The sequence below is a fragment of the Cygnus atratus genome, chromosome 2 (genome assembly GCF_013377495.2).
Source record: "Cygnus atratus isolate AKBS03 ecotype Queensland, Australia chromosome 2, CAtr_DNAZoo_HiC_assembly, whole genome shotgun sequence".
Taxonomy (NCBI): Eukaryota; Metazoa; Chordata; class Aves; order Anseriformes; family Anatidae; genus Cygnus; species Cygnus atratus.
The window spans coordinates 160,237,902-160,252,660 of NC_066363.1; the positions used below are offsets into that span (position 1 = coordinate 160,237,902).

At 45.4% G+C, this 14,759-nt stretch overlaps 1 protein-coding gene across 6 annotated transcripts in view; it reads left to right on the forward strand.

Moving 5' to 3' along the window:
- SCRIB (scribble planar cell polarity protein) overlaps positions 1 to 14,759 on the forward strand; it is a 119,744-nt gene that overhangs the window by 58,241 nt on the left and 46,744 nt on the right. For 5 of the 6 annotated variants that reach the window (XM_050709147.1, XM_050709148.1, XM_050709146.1 and 2 more), the window contains exons 19-24: positions 1,024 to 1,338; positions 1,826 to 1,906; positions 8,326 to 8,592; positions 8,842 to 8,952; positions 11,665 to 11,841; positions 12,740 to 12,856. In XM_050709147.1, coding sequence (XP_050565104.1) covers positions 1,024 to 1,338; positions 1,826 to 1,906; positions 8,326 to 8,592; positions 8,842 to 8,952; positions 11,665 to 11,841; positions 12,740 to 12,856 — 1,068 coding nt within the window. Of the gene's footprint in view, positions 1 to 1,023; positions 1,339 to 1,825; positions 1,907 to 8,325; positions 8,593 to 8,841; positions 8,953 to 9,594; positions 9,676 to 11,664; positions 11,842 to 12,739; positions 12,857 to 14,759 lie in introns of all 6 variants that reach the window. The other variant, XM_050709149.1, reaches the window with a different exon arrangement.

Genomic DNA, 14,759 nt, shown 5'->3' on the forward strand with positions numbered 1-14,759 from the left:
CCCTGTCCCACCTCCATGCCATTCCCTCGGGTCCTGTCGCTGTCACCAGAGAGAAGAGCTCAGCGCCTGCCCCTCCACTCCCCTCGTGAGGAAGCTGCAGGCTGCGATGAGACCTCCCCTCAGTCTGTTCTCGGGGCTGAACAATCCAGGTGACCTCAGCTGCTCCTCATACGTCTTCCCCTCTAGATGTGTCACCCTCATTTGGACACTCTCTAATAGTTTTATGTCCTTCTTATATTGTGGCACCCAAAACTGTACACAGTACTCAAGGTGATGCCGCACTACCTCAGAGTAGAGTAAGACAATCACTTCCCTCAGTTGGCTAGCAATGCCGTGCCTGATGCACCTCAGGATCAATTGGCCCTTTTGGCTGCCAGGGCACACTGTTGACTCATACTCAACTTGCTGTCAACCAGAACCCCCAGATCTATTCCTGTGGGGCTGCTCTCCAGCCTCTCATCCCCCAGTCTGTCCATATATGCAGGGTTGCCCCATCTCAGGTGCAGAATCCAGCACTTGCTTTTGCTAAATTTCTTGAAGTTGGTGACTGTCCAGCCTTCTAATTTGTCCAGACCTCTCTGCAAGGCCTCTCTACCCTCAAGGGAGTCACCAGTTCTTCCTAATTCAGTGTTGTCTGCAAACTTGCTTAGTATGCATTTGAGTCCTGCATTCAGATTGTTTATAAAAACATTAAAGGGATCTGGCCCTAAAATGGAGCCCTGTGGAACCCCACTAGTGACTGGCTGCTAAGATGATTTTACCCCATTCAGTACAACCCTTTGAGCCCCACCCACTAGCCATTGTATTATGTATTTAGGCAGCACGTGCTTTGCGGGTACAGGGAAGCTCCCTTGTGGGGTAGCAGGTGAGGTCTGTCGTGTCCCTCTTGGAACAGGGTTGCAGCGCTAGGAGATGAGCTGTGTTTTTGTTGGACACTGACTGCTAAGACTGGAGCTGTCTTTGTAGGCTGTTGGAAGATCTCCCCACAAAGGGAGGGTTGTGCCTGGCTCTTTTTGTCCCCAGGTGAATGGCGTATCCTTGCATTGTGCTGAGCATCATGTGGCAGTGGAAGCTCTGCGTGGATCAGGAAGCTCTGTCTCCATGACAGTCCTGCGGGAGCGGATGGTGGAGCCAGAGAATGCCATCACCGTCACACCGCTTCGCCCTGAGGATGACTACAGCCCTCGTGAGAGGCGAGGTGGCCTACGCTTCCCAGAGCGGCCTGAGGGGGCACCTCCCACGGAGAGATACTCCACCTGCCTTATGCGCAATGAGAAGGGTCTGGGCTTCAGCATTGCTGGTGGCAAAGGTTCCACACCCTACCGGGCTGGTGACACGGTTAGTAATGATTCCTTGGGAGGGAAGATGCTCAATCCCAACTCTAGGCACATCATGAGGGAGCAGCACGGGGTCTTCCTTACATTGCTTGAGGCAGCATAGGAACTCTGCCCAGGAACTCTGAGCTGCTGAGCCAGGCAGTCTGTGTCTCGCTGAGAGCCAGAATCTACTCTTAAGTCAGGGAAAGAGAGAAGTTCAAAAGAGGCGGGGCTGAGGCTCACAATTCCTGCCAGTGACATTTAATCCTGCCAGTGTCCTCCTGACATATTCTGGGCTCTTGGCCACATGAAGACTTTGCTGCAGATGGCTCCAGAAGCAGAAGAGGGTTTGTGCTGAGTGAGGAATGAAGGGGAAGTGCCAGGGCAGGGGAGGGCTCTGCAAAGGGGAAAGAGCTGAGACCTGCCTGGTGTCAGGGAGCGATTCTGGAAAGCAAAGCTCTGGTGAGGGGAGGTACAAGGCTGCTCTGACCTTTCTGATTGTCTTTCAGGGGATCTTTATCTCACGAATTGCAGAGGGTGGTGCAGCCCATAGGGACGGGATCCTGCATGTAGGAGACCGGGTCATCTCGGTGAGTGCGGGTATGCAGGGAAGGGCAGGAGGGTCTGGAAGGGGTCTGACTCGCTGCTCTTGGGACAGCAGGCACAAATGCAGCTCCCTGCCCTTCCTCAGACAGGAGATGTGTTCCTGTCTTTGAACCTGGATTTTGAGGGTCTTTTTTTCATCTCCATCGTCTTCTGTGAGAGCACTTAATATTGCTGGTTCTCTCCCTGTCTTTTAGCAGCCTGTGACTGGCAGTGGGTACAGTTAATGTCTCCTCCTTTCCCTGAGTGGAGCATGTGAGCATGTCCCCACAGGGACAGTACGCAGTAGTCAGGGCTGTACTAGAGAGAGGTAATATGGGTGATACGACAGCACTGCCCTAGCCTGGTGTCCCTCCAGAGCCTTGTAGGACAGCCTTGGAGAGCTGTGCCATAGCAGGATGTGTGGGAAGGGATGTTCTGAGGCACAGTGGACAGCTGCTCCCTGCAGGGTGGCAGGGGTCAGTATAGGCTGAAGAGGAGGGAGGCTGCCTGATGGCAGTGTGGAGCTGGGCAGGGCACATTGGAGTGCTTCCCCCTGCTTTCATTTCAAACTCTGGCCCCAGTTTCCCTTCCTGTTTGTGCCAGTGATGTGGATCTCACTGCTGCCTCTAACCTCAAGTCTGCCTAATGTGTCACCTCCTCTCCCTCCTGTGGGGGAGAGTCTGCTGAGTCTCCTGACCCTCTTCCCAAGCTCGCATGCTGCCTCCATGTGAAAGCTCCTGCATCCTGGTGCTGGTGGTGGGTTTCTGATCCAGCTGTTGTGGTAAGAGCATGTGTTACCACAGAGCTGGTGTGAGTAAACACTGATACAGCCTTGTCAGTGCTGGCTTCTGTCTGCTCTATCCCTAGGCTGGGGGCTGTGTTGTATTTGCTCTGGCACAAAATTTTAGTGGAGCTTTAGCCCAGGTCTGACAGGTATATCTTGACAAGAGACTTGAACACCATGGTACAGCATCTCTCTGTCCTTGCTAGGGCTCCCCACCGCCTCCCAAAACCAAGCATTGACCCCGACTGTTGCCAGACAGATTAGCAGAATCATAGAACGGTTTGGAAGGTTGGAAGGGACCTTAAAGACCACCTAGTTCCACCCCCCCTGCCATGGACAGGGTCTTCTTTCAGTGGATCGGGTTGCCCAAAGCCCCATCCAGCCCAGCCTTGAGCACTTCCAGGGATGGGGGCATCCATAACTTCTCTAGGCAACCTGTTCCACTACCTCACCACCCTCACTCATCATGAAGAATTTCTTCCTAATATCTAATCCAAATACCCTCTTTTATTTTAAAGCAGTTACCCTTTCTCCTATCACTACACTCCCTGATAAAAGAGTCCCTCCCCATAACCTAAATTATTTCGGTTTTGCTCATCTTTTGATGCTCCACTGGTACAGAGGCATGACTGAGAGGCGTGATTACAGGCACACAGACCATCATGTGGTGTTAATTGGCTCTACCTGTGGCAAGAAGGAAACACAAGATCTCAGAATGGAGTCAGAAGTCAAACCCCATTTACCCCTCCATTAGCAGCTATATTTATATCCATGGGCATCTTCATAGGAAAGCAGATCTAATTCCCTAGTAATAGCTTGCAGTGTCTTCAGACTGCTTTGTATGAGCCCAAGGCTTACAGAACTCAGGAGCACTGTTAGATTTTGATGTGGATGAAGGTTTTGCTGTCCTTAGTCCTCTGACACACCTCACTGCAACAATATGTGCAGTGTTATTGCATAGGTAAGGAATATATCCACGAACATGGTCTTCTGCTCTCAAGGATATTTCCTGTGCTGAACTATGTGCAGTCATAAAAGCTGTGGTGTTGAGCATCAGTTGCAGCTCAGATCTTGTGATCACTTAAGAAATCAGGTACAAATTATTATCTTTCAGGAGAATCCTTACCCAGTCTAGACTATTCACATAACTTCTGCACCTTCCAGCAAGTGTCTAACTGTAGCAACTCCAGCAGGTGTGCCTCCTGGTAGCAGCTGCTGTTCTGCCTTTCCTGCTTGTGGGGTTCACAGTATCCACATGGTGGTGGTAGTGTTAAATCCTGAGGCCTCTCCTATCTTCTTGGTGATAGTTGTCCTTGAGATGTTCTGCTCATTCTAAGAGACTCATGAGCAAGCTGTGTGAGTTTTGCCCTGTCTCTGGCCAAATCTGCTGCTAGGTCAGACCTGTGGAACTGTCCTGGCCCAGTGATACTGGATGTTGAAGGAGTGCCTGTTCACTTCAGAACGCTTGCCCACACAGCATCACACAAATTCTGTCTTTACCACAACTCTTCTGAAGCATTGATGGCCCATTTTTATTGGAGGGCTTTTCAGGACATCATGATCCACAGGATATGCTGTGTAAGTTGCTCGTGTTCCCCTATGGGGAAAGCAAGAGGGCCCTGGTTAAGATACAGGTGGTTTCACAGGTCCAGCAGGCAGAAGCCTGTTTGCCAAAGCCATGGTCTCCTAGTCATGCTTCTGTATCACTTTGCCAAAGATTTTTTGTTTTCTTGGGAGAAGAAATACAGCACAGCTTCATATTCTTCCCCTGTGCTCTATATCATCCTGGACTTCTCTACAGGGAAGGACCAGGATAGCTCCTTTTACATTCTTCAGGGAGCTTTGAGTACATGGATTGAAGAGCCCAGCCTAGATCTCTCTTCAAAGTTAACACCCCACAAAACTCACCGGTGATTGATTACTAACTCTCCAGCCTTCCTCATATTCTAGTGTCTCTTATGAATAGCACCCTGACACAATTGTGACAGGCATCTTGAGAGTCATCTTGGTAGTGGAAGATGGGGCAGAAAGCAAACGGGACAGGGAGCTGCATGGGGGAATGTTGGAGAGTTTGAGTCATTGGATGGGAATCTAGCAGGGAGGGTGCAGGACTGGGAGCAGTGGCTAAGGGCAGCTATTTGGGGGGGATAGAACTGGGAGTAGAAGGAAGAATACTTAATCTGGGGGAGACTGAGAACAGTAGTGGTACCAAGTGATATGTGAGGGTCCTAAAGAGCAGTCTGATCACTAAGAAATTTGCTAGAGATCTATAGCTCCCTGTGGCATGGACAGATGATACTCTTTCCCTTCCTCTGTGCTTTCTGATAGCTCAGCTGCTCCTGTTGCCCTTGTTCTCTTCTTATGTAGAGACACAGCAATAAGGGCCACTGAAAACTAGCTGTCCAAGAGCTGAGAAGGTATCATGATTGCCAGGCAATAGAGAAGCTCATGCGGAAAATGCTGTCAAGAGCTGTTGTATATGACATACCTCTGACTCAGGGAGTTCTTGTGACCTCATTCGTTGGAGTCTGGGGAAGCACTACTGTATACTTGTGCTCTGACCATTCTCATCAGTGGTGGAAGAATAACAGAGCTCACTTTTCAGAGTGGAATGCATGAAGTCAAGGGTGCATGCTGCTACTGCAGGTCTCTCTGTGAAACATGTAGGGCCTTCATCTGGTGATAAAAGCCTAAGGGCCAAGCCGCATCTGCATGTCATCCTCGTTAAAAATTGCTGCATCCCTCAGACAGGAGGACCTAAGAGGATTCTTCCTTACCAGTCCACTAGATGTGAGGCAGCTGCTTTTCCCCATTCCCAGGTCCAGCCCTACAGGCACAACTGGCCATGGATTTGCACAGACAGGAAAGGAGGAAGTACTTTTTCAGGCTTCCATATAAAGATGAATGATTCTCATAGGGCATGAACAACACAAATGGCTTAACCCTGTTTCTACCCAATGACTAATCAGGTTTAAGGTTTGCTTGCGGAACATACACGTGCACTCCCTCACTTAACCACCATGCAAATTCACATTTGCAGGTCTCTTCAGTTTCTGGCCCAAGCATCAAGTTCTTCAAAGCTCTTTGGTCAGACCCTGGGCCTTTTATTCAGTCTCTGGGCCAGCTGCTGGGTTTTTCTAGATACTGGGTTCCTACTTGCTGGCTAGGTCAGCATGAGTTTTACTAGTGGGTCTTGCGCTAGTACATATGCAGAATAAAGAACAAATTCACACAGTAAATAGGAACAGGATATGATAAAAAGGTAGAGCAGACTGTGGTGATCAGGCACAGGGCTTGCCCAGACAAGCATACTGTCCAGCAGCCTGCTTGCCTGTGATCAGCCTCTCTTGTTCTCTACCTTCTCTGTGTTCCCATACTCCTTCTTCACCGCTCCTTGGCCCCTCCCTTTCCCTATGTGTGATTCTCCCTCTAAACATCCCATCATAAATTTTGCACATTCTCACAATCCCTTTTAAAACTTCCTGTAGTGAGTTTGCTTTTTCCTGTGAGAGCTGTTCCGACAACCCGTAATAATCTTCATTACCAAGTTTTTGGTCACACTTCTTCAATGTTACCTTTTGAGTGGTTTAATGATCCATCCATGAGTGTCTTGAGACTTGTCTCTGTCACCTGCTTTTCATTAGGTTTGTGCATCTCTCTGTTTAATTTATTATCTTTCCTGCTTATTGCCTTTTATGCTGAATAGCCGTTACCCAGGTACTTTTGCATCCTCCCTAGAGCCTCTTCCTGCATGTATGTGCAGGCTGGCACATCTTCACATCCTTGTTAGGCCTCTGTAGTTGGTGCCAAAGATGTCCCTTTGGGACAGATGTCTGAGTATCAGAGGACAGGCTGTGGGGCTGAGAGTTTCCTGACCGTGTCACAACTAGGAGTGTAGGGTTGTCTCGTCTGCTTTTTATGTGATAGTCAGAAGATAACTAGTGAGCAGGGTAATATTGCTGATAGTCTGACAAAAACCCCACTGTAGGCTGAAGCTTCCGTGTCATAAGCAGAGTAAGCACACTTGACTGTGGATCAGATAGTGCAGATTGGTTGAGGGTGGTGGTAGTGTTTATGAAGTTTCTGGACAAAGCCTTGTCAGACAGTGCACAGTCAACTTTGCCCAGAAACTGCTTTCTTGAAAAGAGCCTGGGAATAGTTACAATATTTCTAGGAATTAGACAGTGAGGAATCAGGCTACAAAATCCAGTTGCTGTGGCTGTTAAAAAGTCATGTTATTATTTCATAAGCTGATCAAACTCCATCTTAACAGCTATTATTTTCATGTCATTGTTATTCATTTTGGAAAGCTATTCCAAAAACTATGGACTAGAAACCTTTCAATTTTCAATGTTAATGATGTCATGGCAAGTTTGATGCTTCTGGCAGCATTCTTTAACGTAGCTCTCCTCTTGATGCTCTGTCCCTTGTACAGAATAGCCTTCCTCTTGGAGAACAGTCACATCCTTCCCGTTCCTTTGATTTTCTAGTCAAGCTACTTTGTATCTTATTTTTGTAGGAAAGGCTCTCTGTTCCCCTTCTTGTCCCACAAGCATTTCTCTGTGCATTTTGATAACCTATGTTAGATTTCCTTATTTCGTTAGTGTGAAGTATGAGAATAGTATACATTTTTTCAGATGAGGTCTCTTCAGTGCTTTGTACAAATGACATTGCTGCTTCCGTGTATGTACTGGAAGCATCTCTGTGTCCAGAGCATTGTCTCTTTCACCAATACCGTAGCAAGACTATATTTGTATTCTTGATATTATTTGGCATAGCATATTGGATAATGTCTTCTTGTCCAAAATACTTCTATTTGTCTTTTTGTGTCAGCCAGACAGTCACTGTTGACTAGCTGAGTCTGTTTCTTGTTGCTTCCAAATCTTTTTATACCTGTGGTACTTTTTATGGCTTAAAACTGACAACACAGGACTATCCTCCCAAGACTGCCTTAACTTTGCCCAGCATGAGGGAACAGTGGCCCAGTAGCTAGCACACATCAGATTGTGTCCTTCAGCTCTTCAGTGCCTATGTCTGAGCTCTGAGAGTGGTTGATATGGGCAAATGCCCTAGTTCAAAGGTAGCTGATGCCATGGTGCATTAGTGTACTGTGACATCACTTCTGGGAATCACTGCTTTTTGCCTTCCTCCCATATTAAGATCTTTGAACCCATTCCTTTAATGCAACCTCTTGGGTTTCTTTTGTCATGGCCAAGTAAGAAAGCTGGAATGCAAAGCCAAAAAGGAGTCGTAGATACTTTCCTGATAATGAAGGAACAAGGGCATAGTCTTGACAATAGCTTTGTAGCACTCCAGGAGGTACAGCATCATCATACTTGGTGTTTGTAGTCCTCTGGAGCATCACTGATGCTGATAGGGCCTGGAGGTTTGGAGGGGAAGGTGAAAGGGGTTGGTAGTCTGTCTGGAAAGAGGATGGTGGTCAGCTGGGAATGAGCAGGTGCCCATGTCCTTTTGCCAGATAGGAAGAAGTGGGGTAAGTTACAGAGTGCTTTGGTTACAGACTTTTGGGAAGGGGCAGGTTTTCACAGAATGGGGTCCCTTAGGGTGCTTTGCTAAGGGCTTAAAATGACAGGGTGTACTTGTGTGATGGTCTGACACTGAGTTTGCGGGTTGTTCTAGATCAATGGGGTAGACATGACAGAAGCCAGGCATGATCAGGCAGTAGCGCTGCTTACCGCATCCTCCCCCACCATCGTGCTGCTGGTAGAGAGAGAGGGTGCAGAGCAGCTCAGCGAGGGAGACTCACCAGGCGTGCCACGAGTGCGCATGCACTCCCCACCACCGCCTCCCAGCCATGGGGAGAGCCCACCTGAGGAGACACCTTCCTGCAAGGAACTGCAAAGGAACCATCTGTCTAAAAGCCTGGAGGATCAATATCCCATTGAGGTGAGCCTGTCTGTTAGAACATGGTATAGTGTAATCTTCGTACTTTTTCATATGAAAAAGTGGTAGTGCGATGAGGGCTGGCTCACTGGGTTGTTGGAGCACTGAAAAGTAATGGGTAACCCTCTTGTCCTGTGGGAGATTACTTTGTGCTCACTCACACAGAACATCCCTGACTCCATGTTTTCCAGTGTTTGTGGTCCTTATGTGATATCCTTTATTCTCTGTAACTCTACCTCTTATTCCTTCAAGGAAATACACCTTGTAAAAGCAGGTGGTCCCCTGGGACTCAGTATCGTAGGAGGCAGTGACCATTCAAGCCATCCATTTGGGATTCATGAACCAGGTGTCTTCATTTCAAAGGTAAAGTCCTGTGTGGGCAGCCTAGCAGTGAATGATCCTGAGTTATTTAATTATTGAGGTTAAGATGAAGGATTTTGATGTGAGAGTATTAGAACTCTTAGCCAACAAATGCTACCTATCCATGTGCTCACAGATTTTACTCTTTCTTGACTCTATAATTTTACAAGGAATAGAAGTTAGGTTTGTTGGTCTGTAGCTCTCAAGATAACCCTCTAGAGCACTTCTTTGTAGACTTGAGTTGTACTGACACTATCAGTCCTGGTACAGTAAATGGTAGTGACGTCTACCATTTATAATGGTAGATGATGCACTTTTGCTAATAGTGCTGCAGTTAAGCATTTGAGTTCTTTCAAAATTCCTGTGAGAAAGTTATTTCCTGTTTAGTCTGGCATCAGACAGAGCAAAATAGTGAAAAGATGACAAACGTCTTACGCAGGTTAAAAAGCTTATGTGAGACCATAACACATTGAATGACATTTTAGAGCAAATCTTACTTCATTTTGTGCCAGTTTTAAATTTTTCATTGGTGAAGTAGCTTGATACTTGTTGTGGGTTTTTGAGATAGAAGCAGTTTAATGAAAGAAAAGCAAAGTCTGTGCACAAAAGCAAAAGGAAAAAAGATTATTCTCTATTTCCCGTCAGCAAGCAATGCTCAGCCACTTCCTGGAAAGCAGGGCCTCAATACATGTACTAGTTGCTCCAGAAGACAAATGCTTTCATAATGTGAGTACCCCTCATTCGTCTCCCTTCATCCCCCTCAGCTTTTATTGCTGAGCATGACATCATATGCTATGGAATATTCCTTTGGTCGATTTAGGTCTGCTGTCCTGGCGATGTCCCCTTCCCACTTCTTGCCCACCCCAAAGGCTACTGGCCTTTGGAGTCGGGTTGGAGAGAGTCTTAATGCTGTGCCAGCACTGCTCAGCAATAGCCAAAGCATTGGTGTGGGATCAGTGCTGTTCTAGCTACAAGTGCAAAGCACACTGCTGTAATGGGCTGATGTGGGAAAAGTTAACTCCATCCCAGCCAGAGTTAGTACAATATTAAAAAAAAAAAAAGTCCTACAAGATGATTACTATATTATCACCTAATTGAAAGTTAGCACCATGTAATAACATTACAGAACATATTAATGGACTCCAAACTTGGTCGCAGTTTTCAAGAGGTAGGATGTCAGTGAATGGGAGGGCTCCCAGGTGGATTTTACAAGCATTTGTACCAGACCTGATGCTATTCAGCCTTAGCAACTGTGTGAACGTAAATCTCAAATTGCAGCCAAGAAACTGAACAAAAATATACTGCAATTGCAATTCATGATGAGGAGGAAAGATTGAAGTCGATCACTTTTTCCTCTTCAAAGAAATACACTTTAATGTAACTCAGCATGAGGTTTTGCATCTAGATATAGTTGGTGCAGACCAGTTTTCCCTTTTACACTATTTTTTTCTGGAAAGCAGTAACTTTGAAAAGCATAAGAGCAGCATAATAAATGGACTGTAATGTGAGTTCCCACTGTAAAACAGTCATCCAAGTGATACTCAGATATGTAATAAGGGACAGTGAAGGGAACCAAAACTCAACTGAAGGCAGTGCTGGCTAAGCCAAAACCAAAATCCATAGTCAGTCGAAATACCTGCAATTTCAAAAGATTTTAGATGGAGAAGAGGAAATAAAAGTGACAAAGATTATTCAAAGCTACAAAGATTTTTCAAAACTGGAAAAAAAAGTCATATAAGGAAGGGAGGAAATTGTGAAGTACTGAGGGGTTCTTTTTCCTAATGAAAAAGAACTAAACTGTACCTTGGGGAAAAAAAAAAGGTCAGACAATATTGGGCTGAAAACTGAAGAGAGGTTTGAAGTAGCAAGAATAATTATTCACTGGGAAAATTTTCGAAGATGGTCATAGTTTCTGCAGCCCTGAACACCTTCAAATTGAGGTTAGATATTCATCTGGGAGATAACTGTTAAAACACAGTTTTCTTCTGAGCAGAAGGCAGTGGTGCATAATGACCTGTGATAATCATCCAGTGGGTTAGTTGACTACTTCTGGTCTTAACAACAAAAGTGGAAATGCCATTTGAACATTGTCCAGTAGCAAATAAATGGTACTATAAGCAGTACCAGTTGTATCAAGTTTTGCCAAATGACTGAAAATCTGTCCTTTCTGCTTGTGTCACAGCCTCCTTGCTGTCTTGATGTATGGACAATTTTCAAGGCATTTTCTCAATCTTTGCAACATCAGCTCAACTTTTGTGACATTAAGGCTGAGTTTGTATCTCTCTGGCTACTGTCTTGCCTTCCAAGGTACTGGTGATTTAGCACTTTTTTCCAATGCTTCAGAAGTCTCCAAATGAGAAAGAGTTTGAGTGGGAGTACATGTACGTGCATGTACACTGCGCATAGAGGATAGAACTGACCTTTTTATGGAGGCTTTCTGAAAGTCAGTAACACAGTAATGCACCTGAGCAGCTTCTTCACAGATACAATACCTCTTGGGGAACTTTATCTGTGGAAGTCAAAACATGCCTTAAGATGTTGGAGGATAGCATAGGGACATGATAAAAATTGGGCCTTACAGCTTCCTCCTGCTGAAGTCGTAACACTTACTTACTGTTCATCTGTTTTTCAAGCGTGTCCACAGGCTTTATCAGTGTATCTCCAAGGAGAGATGGAATTTTCTTTTCTAGTTGTAATATTAACGATTCTTTGTAGGTCATTCCCCGTGGGTTGGCATCTCGCAGTGGACTCCGTGTAGGGGACAGGATTCTGGAAGTGAATAGTATTGACCTGCGCCATGCTACCCACCAGGAAGCAGTGAATGCCCTACTCTCCAACACCCAGGAGCTGACTGTGTTAGTAAGACGCGATCCACCACCACCTGGTATGCAGGTAGGTTCTGAGTAATAGCACTGGGGTAAACTGCACTCCCTTCTTGATAGAAGGCTCAACTCTGAAGGCAATTTCTTATCTAGTTGGAAGTCTGGGTCTAGGATGCAACCAAACTTCTGGCTAAAGATTCTGGATCCAGAGGAAGGCCACAAGGATGATCAGAAGGCTGGAACACCTTTTATATGAAGATAGGCTGATGGAGTTGTGGTTGTTCAGCCTGGAGAAGAGAGGCTCTGGGGAGACCTTAAAACAACCTTCCAGTACTTAAAGGGGGCCTACAGAAAAGAAGAGGAGGGACTCTTTCGTCTGAGAGTATAGTGATAGGACAAGGGATAACTGTTTAAAACTAAAATAGGATAGATTTAGATTAGATATTAGGAAGAAATTCTTCATGGTGAGGGTGATGAGGCACTGGAACAGGTTGTCCAGAGAAGTTGTGGATGCCCCACCCCTGGAAGTGCTCAAGGCCAGGCTGGATGAGCAATCTGATCTAGTGGAAAGTGTCCCTGTTCATGGCAGGGGGGTTGGAACTAGGTGGTATTTAATGTCTCTTCCAACCTAAATCATTCTATGATTCTGTAATTCCTTTGTGGAGGAATCCATTCTCATGTAAGTACATACACGGTTGAGGGCTGTGGAGGGTCTCTTGCCAGGACCATGATGATACTGTGATCATAATTGATCATTCCCAGATTTCACAAAGACTGGTCTTGAACGGGAGACAGAAATACAGAAAGGGCAGAGCCACATAAAAAAGAATCAACTGTGCCAAATGAGTGAAACCAATTCAGGTTCCTTTCACTATGTTTAGAATATGGCCAATTACCGAAACTTTTTCCTCAATAATCCCAGCCTGAACTTAACCCAGAAACAAGGAAGACTGTTTCTGTATTTGCAGGAAATATGCATTGAAAAGGCTCCAGGAGAGAAGCTGGGCATCAGCATCCGGGGTGGAGCAAAAGGTCATGCTGGAAATCCATTTGATCCCACTGATGAAGGCATCTTCATTTCTAAGGTACCGGATCACGAATTCTGCAACTTGGTTGCATGCAAGGACTGATAGGGAGAAAGGTGATTCCTTGTGGGAATTTGCTTCGTGTGCTCTCTCCACTTTTCACTGGGTACACTAATTCTCCTTTAGTTTTTAGTTTTTTCTCCATCCACTGAAGCATGTGCATGTGTTTCCTTTCATATTTCCTCCTCTACAACAGCTGTAAAATTTGTTTTCTCATTTCCTATGTTTACCTTTATTTTGCCTTGCACTCTTTCTTTTGTTCTTTTTCCATTACACAAACCCACACTTTCTTTTTCTCCTCAATTCCTACTGCTTCCCCCAAGTGCTCGTGGCCTTTCTGCCCACTGAAACATGCATTCATTTTCCTCCTTTCATTGAAAGCATTATGAATTAATTCCTGACTGTACCTCATGTGCAGTGCACCATGTGTGTAATTTTTCCCTTTTCGTTGTGACTGCTTGTGTGCGTACTCATTTGTCATGTTGCTTTTCTCCAGGAAGTAACACACATTTTATTTTCAACAAAATACTATATATAAGCTTATGCTTCTCCTGACCTTTGTCAAAAAGTACTGCATCTTCTTTCTTACCAAGGGAGCATAGTGACGAAGAGTGTAATTTCACATCCCTTTCTTGCTTTGGATGTTCATATTAGTGTCACTGTTTCCCTTTCTAGCTCATATGTTAGGGTGGAAACTCTGCCCCTACTCTAAAGAGTCCTTGCTGGACAGTGGACACTCCATAGCTGCCAGTTAATCCTTTGTAGTAATTGGCTGCTGTCACCCAACTCTGTGGAGGACAGGCAGCTTCTTTAGGGATTCTTGGCAGAATGAGGACTGGCCACAGGGCTGTGATTATAATTAGAGATTTACGATTTCATTAAAAAAAAAAAAAAGTTAACAACCATCATAGCTTGTTATGTACAATTTCTTACACTTAGTGTTGTCCATAGGTTCATGCCCAGTGTGGCACGCCAATAAGTACACAGTCGGAATCCACACGAAGGTCTTTTAATCAAATAATTAATTATATAACTCTGCAAAGTCAGGTGCTTGGCGATCTTTCGCAAAGCAAGTACACCTCTGACTCGAATCACTGTGATTTATACACAGCAAACTTGTGAAAGCTCTATCTTTGGCTACTTTTGATTGGCTATTACAGCTCACCTAACTTATCTCCACTGAGTTCGCGCATTACAGAGGAACAGCGGGGGGGGCACACTAAATCCCACATTAGCATACATTAGCATTTTGATAGATGTAATTTTAATATGCTAATGATCCTTAATGAGCAAAAGATTACTATAGGTCAGTCTGGGGCTGTTTTTCTCCTTCTTGTTTTTTTACCTTTTATCGCTTATCTTCCTTGCTTCTGCTAGCTCAAGGCTACCTGTCTCTTTCTTTCAGCTAAAAGACTACACCAGCTATAGAAAGACTACACATGCTACAGGCCTTCCTATTTTCTTCAAGGTTTTCTTGTTTTTTTTTTTCCCAGCTTTGGGACTACATTAGCGTGGCTTATAGTTGCACAGAATTTCTAGAATTCTCAGTTACAGGGGCTTTTCAGTCATCTGGATGGACCCTCTTACCAATCAGTGTGTGATACAGTCATAGCCTATCAGATAGTTATTGATCGTTTTTGGATATCCTCATCTTCATCTTCCTGTTCCTCTGATGGCCCAGCCTCATCTTCTTCACAGAAGAAGGCAGGTGCTGATCTCTTTTCTCTGGTGACCAGTGATAGGACCCGAGGGAATGGAGTCAAGCTGCAACAGGGGAGGTTCAGGCTGGATATCAGGAAAAGGTTCTTCACCAAGAGGGTTGTCGCACACTGGAACAGGCTCCCCAGGGATATAGTCATGGCACCAAGCCTGTCAAAGTTTAAGAAGCGTTTGGACTATGCTT